Source organism: Chlorocebus sabaeus, chromosome 20, assembly GCF_047675955.1.
Source record: "Chlorocebus sabaeus isolate Y175 chromosome 20, mChlSab1.0.hap1, whole genome shotgun sequence".
Taxonomy (NCBI): Eukaryota; Metazoa; Chordata; class Mammalia; order Primates; family Cercopithecidae; genus Chlorocebus; species Chlorocebus sabaeus.
In genome coordinates this window covers 4,555,818-4,567,283 of record NC_132923.1, presented here as the reverse complement: position 1 = coordinate 4,567,283, position 11,466 = coordinate 4,555,818, and the positions used below count along the sequence as shown (strand labels likewise).

At 36.3% G+C, this 11,466-nt stretch overlaps 2 protein-coding genes across 2 annotated transcripts; both read right to left on the bottom strand.

Moving 5' to 3' along the window:
• Nucleotides 1–1,519: 1,519 nt before the first annotated feature.
• On the bottom strand, nt 1,520–6,565 carry LOC103223777 (olfactory receptor 6K3). Its single transcript, XM_007976608.3, has 2 exons — nt 6,529–6,565; nt 1,520–3,335 (listed from the first exon to the last, which is right to left on the bottom strand). Exon 2 carries the CDS (start codon nt 3,315–3,317, stop codon nt 2,370–2,372), a length of 948 nt encoding a protein of 315 aa, XP_007974799.3. The 5' UTR covers nt 3,318–3,335; nt 6,529–6,565; the 3' UTR covers nt 1,520–2,369.
• A 3,332-nt stretch (nt 6,566–9,897) lies between these two features.
• On the bottom strand, nt 9,898–10,899 carry LOC103223776 (olfactory receptor 6K3-like). The gene is made up of 2 exons (XM_037999804.2): nt 10,852–10,899; nt 9,898–10,794 (listed from the first exon to the last, which is right to left on the bottom strand). Exons 1-2 carry the CDS (start codon nt 10,897–10,899, stop codon nt 9,898–9,900), a joined length of 945 nt encoding a protein of 314 aa, XP_037855732.2.
• Nucleotides 10,900–11,466: the final 567 nt, after the last annotated feature.

The window sequence follows — 11,466 nt, the reverse complement described above, 5'->3', positions numbered from 1 at the left end:
AGAAGGGAAAGAAACAAGTTTCTTCTCCTTCCTGTCTCCCTCCTACTTTCTCTCTCTCTCTCTCTCTCTCTGTCTGGGCTAAATTGCTTGGATACTATGTATGCAGGTACTTGTGAGGACAGTTCCTAAACGTGTCCACTGGGGTAGAAGTTGCACTCTGTGGTCTCTGTGTGGATTCTCCAGCACCCCTGGTCCATCCTCTTCTTCAAATCATGTTGCTGGAAACTTGGGAATGATAATATAGCAGGTTCAAATTCCCATGAGAAAATAATACATTTTCTGAGGAGGCCACCGTGAAGCCATGAACTGCAACCTTTAGTCAAGTACAAGTCTTTTGGTGTAAGTTTATGTTTTCTTTATTTATGATTAATATGAACCATGTTTAAAACGATTGGGAAGGAAACAGGTTAAAATGTCATATAGAATTGAAAGGCCATCTCCCCTTTCTCAGCTGCTTTTAACAGCAGGTTTTTTTTTTTTAAAATTTATTGGTTTCCTTGTTACATTAGAGCTCTAATTCATTCAGAAAAATGTATAATATAGTCAAATTATATTATGAAGAATCACCAATGTGCATGTTTTTCTCTGTTGGCTATGGGAACCCAAACTAGAACTTTTGAAGTTAGGGTAGCCCATCTTTACATAGCATGTGATCCACCAGGTGAAGACTAGGGAACAAATATTTAGGTGAGCAACTTCCTCACCTAATATGCTAGAAATATTTCAGATATTCATAAATTTCCACCTCCCCATCCATAGCCATTCAAGTTGTTCTCAGTTTGGAATTTCCAACACCTGCTGAAAAGATTACTTCAAATTGTCTTCTAAATAGGCCCTTTCCTTGCCTCTATTGAATTCCTTTGAATTTTATTTTATCTGCACTATGTCTTCAGGAAACCATTTAGATTTTGTCTATTGAAGTCACTCTTTTCTGTTTGTCAGGATTTATATAGGTTTTTCAGGGGTTTTTTTTTAGGGGAAGTAATGTGATACATGTTGGAAAGGGTTGTTTTATGTTTTCTCTCTTTGTGTTCACATGTTAATATGACCACTGCTGGACCACTCAATAAAAAATGAGAATCATTATTATCTTTTCTGGGTTTAAAGCCTTTAAGAAGTTAATATAATGTAAGGTTTGGTCATTTTATTGGATTGATAAAGAAGAAAATTCAAATGTGAGATAAAATCACTGTCTTCATTTAAAAATTTTACTGTATTTTTTAAAGATAATTATAATAATGATGTATAAATAATTATAGAAAATTAAATTAAGGCAATGTTAGTAAATATGGAAAGAAGAGGAAAGTTTTTTAATTTATTAGTCAAAAAGTTAAATGAGTCATATGTTTTTGACACTACCATACAATGAATACACCAAAGATTTTTTTACTGTAAATAAAGAAAGTGAAGATGTTTAACTCTGGAAAGGGCAAACAATAACTAAAATTGATATTTGTGGAAACCAAGTATATTACTGTAAATAGTATCCTATATTGTAGTTTTCTTTTAAACATGTGTGGCAGTACTAATAATCTAATCTTACTAAAAACATAATTATTCTAATGAATAGGTAACTACATCACTAAAAATAAAGATAAAACTTAATTAAATATTGTTTTGGCTTTTTCTTAGATCTCTATTTCTGGAAAAACCCAGTGAGGTAATCCATGATTCATAATTAAACAAAAAAACTTTTCTAAGATCTGTTACCTAAATAAAGACATACTACCTCAGAGCACATTGTCAACTTCTGAAGTGCAAGCTCTATAGTTCTAACCCTCTAAAGTGGCAAACAAATTTTCTTTAACCACAGCATTTCAGAAGAAAGACACTACAGTTATTCATCCACAAAATAAGGTTCCTCATGATATGCACAGCAAGTTTTACAATGATGACACAGAGAGTATAAATATTTTTTCTAGGTATAGGGAAAATAATTAGGATGACAGAAATTTCAGTATGACAAAGCACTAGGTATAGAGTAATCTCATGTTCTAATCTGTTAGACAAACATTAAAGCAATGGAAGGGACCAGGCATGGTGACTCACACCTGTAATCCCAGCACTTTGGGAGGCCGAGGAGGTTGGATCATCTGAAGTCAGGAGTTCAAGACCAGCCTGACCAACACAGTGAAACCCCATCTCTACTAAAAATATAAAAAGTAGCTGGGCAGGGTGGTGCATACCTGTAATCCTGGCTCCTAGAGAGGCTGAGGCAGGAGAATCATTTGAATCCAGCAGGCAGAGGTTGCAGTGAGCTGAGATCATGCCATTGCACTCCAGCCTGGGCAACAAGAGTGAAACTCCACCTCAAAAAAAAAAAAAAAAAAAAAAAAAAAAAGCAAAGGAAGGGAACCTGTGGCTCTGTATTAACCTCCAGACTTGTTCAACACTTTTTGAAAACAGAACAGTTTTTTAATCGCATTGTTCATGTCCTTGTTTCTCAGGCTATAAATGATGGGATTGAAGAATGGAGCAAGTACAGTAAACATCAGTGCAATGGCTGTGTCCAAAACTGGTGGATAAGTGTCGCTGAAACACAAGTACATGAGAGATACACTGCCAAAGAATATCAGGAAAACTATGAGGTGGCCTGCACAGGTAGAAAAAGCCTTTTGCCTCCCTTCAGAAGAGGGAATCCTCAGTATCACAGTGACAATTCTTACATAGGACAGGGCAATAATTAGGAAGGTAATGATGATGGTCACAGCATGAATCACATCCTCAATCAGAATCATAGACGTGTCTGTACAGGCCAGGCTCAGCACAGGGACCAAGTCACAGAAGATCTGATGGATTTGGTTGGGCCCACAGAAAGGCAGTGTGGAAATCATCACAATCTCAGGAAGCAGGATAAGGAAACCAAAGATGCAGGAACCTGCAGAGAGCTGAGTACAGAGCCGGGGGGTCATGATCATTTGATAGCGAAGAGGGTGGCAGATGGCAACGTATCTGTCAATGGCCATGGTGGTCAGCAAGATCCCCTCTGAATTTCCAAGTGAGTGGAAGAAATACATCTGCAAGAAGCAGCCCATCATGGAGATGGCCGCCTTTTCACTGATGAGGTTGGAGAGCATCTTGGGAATGGTGGCTGTGGTGTACCAGATCTCCAGAAAGGAAAATATACTGATAAAATTATACATGGGGTTGTGGAGATGGGTGTCCATCCTTACAGCAGAGAAGATTAATAAGTTACCAATGATAATAAAAGTGTAGATGAAAAGTAAAGGAAAGAAGTACAGGAGACTACCATCCTGAAGCCGAGGGAACCCAGTGAAGATAAATTCAGTCACTGTTGATTGGTTTCCGCTCTCCATATTTCCAAGTAGGGCTACCTGTGAATGAAGAGAGGGCATAGTCCAGCTCATGAGAAGGTAGAGAAAAAAATAAATAAGATGTACAGCTAAACAACTTTGAGGAATAAGAACTACCTTGAAGGTTTCATTTTTTTCCTAACTTTAAGCCAGTGTACATATTGCCCAATGTTCGATTTTTTTCATATCAAACATATCAAAATTTTTTTTGTGTCAAACATTGGACAATATGTACACTAGTTTAAAGTCAGAAAAAAAGAAACCTTCAAGGTAGTTCTTCTTATTCCTCAAAGTTGTTTAGTTGTACATCTTATTTACTGGCACAACTGCAGAAATAGGGGTCTCCAAATGTTTTAACAGTAAAAAAAAAAAAAAAACTAGTTAAAATTATTTTTATTTTAGCTTAATTTCTAATACGAGTATTTGCATTTATAAGTTATACACATTTACTATATTATGGCACAATAATACAAAATTATATATGTGTACCTTATATAATAAATTTTAAAAGTAAAATGTATGAATACAAATAAACATCATAGAAGTTACATTATGTTCTTTCCCTATCCGACTGGGCCATTGTGCACATGCTCTTTGAAAATCTCTATTCTGGCCGGGCGCGGTGGCTCAAGCCTGTAATCCCAGCACTTTGGGAGGCCGAGACGGGAGTATCACGAGGTCAGGAGATCGAGACCATCCTGGCTAACACTGTGAAACCCCGTCTCTACTAAAAAAAAAATACAAAAAACTAGCCGGGCGTAGTGGCGGGCGCCTGTAGTCGCAGCTACTAGGGAGGCTGAGGCAGGAGAGGCGGAGCTTGCAGTGAGCTGAGATCTGGCCACTGCACTCCACCCTGGGCCACAAAGCAAGACTCCGTCTCAAAAAAAAAAAAAAAAAAGCCGGGCGCGGTGGCTCACGCCTGTAATCCCAGCACTTTGGGAGGCCGAGGCGGGCGGATCACAAGGTCAGGAGATCGAGACCATGGTGAAACTCCGTCTCTACTAAAAATAGAAAAAATTAGCTGGGCGCAGTGGCGGGCGCCTGTAGTCCCAGTTACTCGGGAGGCTGAGGCAGGAGAATGGCGTGAACCCGGGAGGCGGAGCTTGCAGTGAGCCGAGATTGCGCCACTGCACTCCAGCCTGGGCGACAGAGCGAGACTCCGTCTCAAAAAAAAAAAAAAAAAAAAAAAAAGAAAATCTCTATTCTAAGGTGTTACAATGTAAACCTGAAGTTGACATTGAAATCCTAAGTCTATTGTTACCTATATGTCTTTTGGAAAATTACTTAATATCTCAGAGTCTCAGGTACTCATTTGCAAAATGGGATTAAAAATAGTACCCATCTAACAAGGATGCTGTAGGATTTAGTAAATACTTGCAGAAAGATTTGGACAGTGTTTGACAGGCAACTTCTGGAAAGAGTGATACAATCTACCTCACTGCATTTCTTGTTCTCCTTTAACACTGCTGTGCGCTTCCTCCTGAGCATTATACTGATACTATTCTGATCACATTCATCAGTGCCCCGCTAATTACAAATGGAAACTATCCAGTCCTCTCTGGTCCTTGACACTTTTCCTTACTCCTGCTTGAGACTTTAGTCCTCTGTTTCCACGACTCCATTCTCAAGGGACGTGATGCCCAGATGGCTTTAAAGGCAGTTCTAGCTTTGACTTTTGCTTCTGTTTTATTTATTTTTATTTGTATTTTCTTTCTCATTCTGCCTCTTCTCTCTTATATTAGTTTTTGTTGTCTTTCTTAAACTCTTTCCCAAGAGTTTATTTTCCACAGCTTCCTATCATCCACTTCAACCTCTTATAGTTTTATATGTTCCTTAGTGATCTCATCCACTTACAGGATTTAACTACTAATGCTTCTAAATGTTTTTCTCTAACCAATCTCTCTTTCATAAGCTTCACACCAACTATCTGACTCCTAACTCTCTGTAACTTCACCTGCTAACGTTCTCCCACTCCTCTCTCCCCTACAATCCCATTGTTCATGTTGCTTTCTAAAATCACAGATCCCTCCTGTTTGCACTACTTCCTCTGACTTTAAAGTAACATACCCCTCCCTCCTTTGCACCCTCTCTTCATGCAAAAGCAATATATACTGCTGGTTAAAAGTCTAGATGCCAGAGGAAAAATTGCTATCATTTAAATTCTCTTTATGGCTTACCAGCTCTGTGACTTAACATGAAGTTACTTAGCTTCTCTATGCCTTTAATATCTCATTTGTAAAACTGAGAAAATATTAACACGGGTTAATGAGGTCCTAAGAATGACTAAACATTTTATAATAACAATAGAATTGTATAGTATAGTATATGGTATTATGGTATATGGTATAGTATATGGTATTATTGCCTCACTAATGCTGGTACTATTCCAAGCACATTGCATATATTTTTCACCTCATGCTTTTAATGCTCCAATAAGGAGAAATGATTATCCCCATTTTACAGAGGAGAAAACTTAGGCACAAACAGGTTAAGTTCTTTGTCCAGAAATTCTCAGTTAATGAAGGGCAAAGTCAGAGTTTAAATCTATGCACTGTATCTCTAGAGACACACTCTAACCTACATACAGTTGACTGCCTCTACCAATACGTGTAAATGTATTTTAAAACCTTAGTGTCAGGAATATAGGAAACACTTGGAAGTGTTGAATGCCATTATGCTGTATTGAAGCGTTCGTCAGGATCCATCATCAACTTACTTGTTTACCTTCTCTAGAATATGGGTCTCTCCTTCAGGACAGTGAATGTCTTTTATCCCTCATAGTGACTACAACATGGTGACTACGACCGTTAATATGTAGAGATGGTAGGTATCAAATAAATTAACTTGAAACTCAGCCACTTGGTACAATTCTAATTAAGTGCACAAGACAGCCATGAATAAGTGAACAAAGAAAATTGGGGACTGTTTGAAAAGGGAAGTATGACAATTCAGTTCTAATGAGAGCCCCAATCAAGTCTTGACTAGATGATCTCACAAAATGGCATTATAAATGTGGCATGCTGTTTCATATATACCCATGCCCAGAACCACACTGAATAGAGCTTCCTCCTATGAATACCTTTGCCTTCCACACTTTTTCAAAGTTCTAAATTCTTCAATAATAAGGTCTTCAGGTTATGAAATGACGATTATGATGATGATTATGCGTGGTGAGTGAATTCGGTCTCTTTATGACTGAGTCATCTACACTCACCTTTCCAAAGATACAGGGACTCTTCAGTCTGCCCGGGTCTCTGCATCCTTGATATTGCTTCAGCCTCTTCAAAAAGGGATTTATAGTCTCCACAGGGCATCCAGGGAATAACAGGAAGCGGAACCGGGCTCTGTGGAGGATTCTTCCCCTCCACTGCACTGAAGTGAATCACCTCATGGGGTTAATTAACAGAAAGTTTCCCCTCTTACTCTCCTTTTGTTAGATTTTCAGATCAAAATTGTCAATAAATATATACATATTTTTGCTGATTGTACTCATCTTCCCAAATGTGTAAGCTTCTTTCTCCAGCACTTTCATGATTGTCTCAGCTGTTCTTGAGGCTACCAGTGTACTAGGCAAAGGGCAGTTTTGACATGGCTCTGGCCTTCTTACATGAATACACAGATTTGGAAAGCCTTGAAGAAAATATACTGACACCAGAAGATCACCTTGAAAAGCTATTTTACAGACAATAAGGCCATTTCATAATAAACATGTCACTGGGGATTTAGTGCCAGTACTGAAGAAAGTGAGGAAACCATGTCTATTTTTGTTTTTCTCATTCCGTGAGTATGTATGGGTCTTTCCTACCTTGAACAACTCACACTGGTTCTGCTGACTTCTCTATTGAAGATCAATATCTCATCTTTTCTACAAGAGTATTATTTATATCATGTGCTTCATCCACCGATCTGTTGAAATCGCAAAGTTCTCATTTTTTTCAAAGTTAATTACTTTTATCATGTCATCTTCTTCTGGAAATACGTATCAAGTTTTCAAATAGGAAGACATACTTTCTGAGTTTTGTCTAACTTTTCTTCTTATGATTTGGGAGCCTATTTTGGTTATCTAACTTGTAGTTTTTTTAAATTCAAAAATGTCAATAGACCACATTGTGTTTCCAATGATTTTGTATAATATAAAACAGTCTCTTTTGATCCCATGACTCAAGCATTCTCAAGCTCAGAAATATTTTCCCTTAATTTTAATTATTATTTTCCTCTGTTTTGTTTGTTTTTTTCTAGAATTCCCATAATCACATTTTGCTCTGTAGTATCTATTAATGCATTATCCATATATGTCTTTTTCTCTTTGCATGTAATATTTGGCTCTTTATGTGGCTTCTCTAAATTTTGAGACATATCTTCCAGGCAATCTTACAAATCATTAATTTAATTTTCTGTAGTATTTAATATATTCTTCAATGTCTCCATTGTATTTTAAATTTTGTAGTTTTCATTTGCCAACATTTTTTTCTGATAGCTATCTTCACAAATCTCATCAAAATTTTAAATAGGAAACATTTTAATGGTTTGTGTATTAGAGTTAGTCTATGTAATGGAAGAGCATTGGCTTTCAATTCCCAAACCTCTCTGTCTCTCTCAATCTCTCTCTCTTTAACTATAGTAATCCAACTACTTATCGGGCTATGCATTTGACAAAATTAATGATTTTAATACATATGGTATATGGCAAAAGTAAAATTTTTTTTTTTAAAGAAGACAGTCTGTGTTTGTGTGTGTGAGAGAGAGGAGAGGATATATTTGGATACAAAAAAAACAAGATGTCAAATATCTAATTGTGCATAGCAAATACGGAAATATCTGCCACGAAGTTCAATATTAGTTATAGATTATTGCTATTGTGCTAAAAAGTTGTGCTTTTTCATTTTGCTTTAGTAGCCTCAGTTTACCTGGGTAGTTCCTCACTTCTCTGGCTTGTAAATTTAAGATTTACTTTTCATGCCCTTCTCTGAACACAGCTCAGGGGATAACTCCATTGTGACTAGGAAATTTCACATGTATTTTGGCTCCATTCTCTCTACCCAGATTTCCCAAGGACAGTATGGTTCTCAATTTCTGTTTTTTCAAACTTTAATTATTTTTTTCTATCAGTTTTATGTAGAATTTCATCCAGTTAACATCTAGGCTCTCCTCCCCTATTTTCTTGTCCAACACCGGGCAGATAAGTATTTTCCTCAGTTGGGTCTCATGTACTCATACCTGAGGAAGTGTTTTAACTTTGGGGGTCAATTGAAGGAACTCTTTTTTCCCTAGGATAGATAATACTTTGGTTTAATTGAATTTTGATTTTTGGTTTTTGCTGTTAATTTTTCAATATATATTTTTGTTCATTCCTGGACTGTCCAATAAACAGAACCAACTGGTACTTTTGACATAAATAGAAATTATTTTCTTTCCTATAAAAAAAGAAAGTGATGTACAATGTTTCAGAGTATTTACATAGCTATCATGAAGATCTTTAGGTAACCTCATACATATTTTAATGTACATTACTGTATCCTTACAGTTTTCAGTGCTTAGGTCATCTAACAGCTCATCTAGTCCTGACTGTTTTATTTCCATTGAATTTTTTGAGGAAGAAAATTTAAATATGTGTGTTTAAACTGTTATCTTAATATACAAATCTAAACTGAATTTTAGATAATTAATTTCTAGTGGCAATGTATAGACATTTTAAAGGCAGCAAAAGTGAAAACAAGAGTAATGTAGTTCAAATGCTATATATTTTTGTTATCTATCACTTCAGAATGTGCTGGAGACTACTTTTAACCAAATAATTTTATTCAACCAAAGCAGTCAAAGTAAATGAAGTTTGAATTCAACTCAGCTCCAGATAAATAATAACAACAAATATACTATAAATAATAATCATAGCTAAGTATTCCTAAGTATGAGTTTTTGTTTTTAATATATCACTCTTTACTAAAGATTTCTTTAAAGCATCAATAACAAAATATAGTAATTAGTTGCAAATGATATTAACAGATAACACTTTGCACATGCTCTGTGTTATGCATATTCTAAGCACTTGCATGGAGTAACTCATTTAATATTCATATTAGCATTTGAAGTCCTACTTTTAAAATATATTACTTTTATACCAATAGATGATAAAACTAAGATGCAGACACATTAATTATCAACTTGTTCAAAGTCACAAAGCAATATGTGGCATCACTGAAATACAAACCTTAATGTCTTCTACAGATCTGATTCTTTTAACTACTATGTTTTATAAATTCATAGTTGTTATTAATGCTTATGTAATATAATAAGTATTTACATAAAATGTTTATATACCAATAATAAATTAATGTTCATAAAATATATTAATTATGTTTAATGGCTTTACTTCATATTTCCTTTCTATTTTTTACCTACCTGTATAAGTCTAGACAGGTGGTCCATGCTATCTTAATTTGACATGTGAAAGCAGGATATACATGTACATGGGAAGAACAGGGATAAAGAGACACAAAATATCAGTGTGACAATGAATGAATTATATGTTATTTATATGGTTTATTGGGTTAGAGTAGCATCCACAGTGAAAGGTGCCTATGAGCTAGCATTGATCTGAAGATAAATTAACCGTCTTCTGAGGGCAGAAAAGCTTTTTAATTGCAATCTTCATGTCCTTATTTCTAAAACTATAGATGATAGGGTTGAAAAAGGGAGCAAGAACTGCAAACATCAGTGCAAGAGCTGTGTCCAAAATTGGTGGGAAAGTGGCAGAGAAACGCAGGTACATGAGGGACACACTGCCATAGAACATCAGAAAGACACCAAGATGTGCTGCACATGTAGAAAAGGCCTTCTGGCGGCCTTCAACAGATGGAATCCTCAGGATCACAGTGATGATTCTGATATAAGAAAGGGCAATAATCAGGACAGAGAATATGATGGCCACAGCATGGATCACATCCTCAATCAGAATCATGGACGTGTCTGTACAGGCCAAGCGTAGCACAGGTTCAAAATCACAGAAGATCTGGTGGATTTCGTTGGGTCCACAGAAGGGCAGTGTGGAAATCCATGCAATCTCTGGGAGCAACACAAGAAAGCCAAAGATGCAGGACCCTGCAGAGAGCTGAGCACAGAGTCTGGGGGTCATGATGGTTGGGTAGTGGAGAGGGTTACAGATGGCAATGTACCTGTCAATGGCCATGGTGGTCAACAAAATCCCCTCTGAATTTCCCAGTGAATGGAAGAAGTACATCTGCAAGAGGCAGCCAATTATGGAGATGGTCCTCTGCCTACTGATGAGGTTGGAGAGCATCTTGGGAATTGTGGCAGTTGTGTACCAGATCTCCAGAAATGAGAAAATGCTGATAAAATTATACATGGGGTTGTGGAGACGGGTATCCACCTTGACTGCAAAAAATACAGTAAGATTCCCAATGACAATGAATATGTAGATAACAAACAATGGAATGAAGAAGAGGAGGCTACCATCTTCAAACTGTGGGAATCCAGAGAAGAGAAACTCCGTTACTGTAGTAGTTTGGTTAATCCTCACCATGGTCTCAGCAACCCTAACAGTTATGGATAGAAAGACACAGCTCATTTTCTAGAAGAAATTGACAAAGTCAGATGTGTTAGCTCATATAAAAGTCAAATGAAAAATATGCTTTAGGTGGATCATGTACTTCTCTTTATTTATGAATTAAACAGATATTCATTTAGTGCCTACTACGTACCAAACACAGCTGTGGGTTTGTCGAATTCAACAGTAAGGAAAATAATCTCTACATTCATGAAGCTTACATTCAAAAGAAGGATACAAGTAATAAGAAAACAAGACATTAAGAATGTCACATTTATAAACTATGCAAACTAAAATAAATATATAGGGGTGTTAATAATCTTTTATAATAATTTTCCAAATTGTTTTGAATCATATACCATATAAATTTTCTAATGGTTCTTAGATATAGATTAGACAAAACTTTTAGTTATCTTTCTCTATATATAATTATTGTAAAGTTGTATTCTCCATTTTCCTGAATATTTTTAGTTTTTAGTATTCTGCTCCTTTATCGCACCACAGACTGACACTGAGTGTGGCTAGAAAAGAGGGTAAAGTTTTCAGGCACAAATATGAAGGTAAAGCCTTGCAAGGAAACTGTATTCT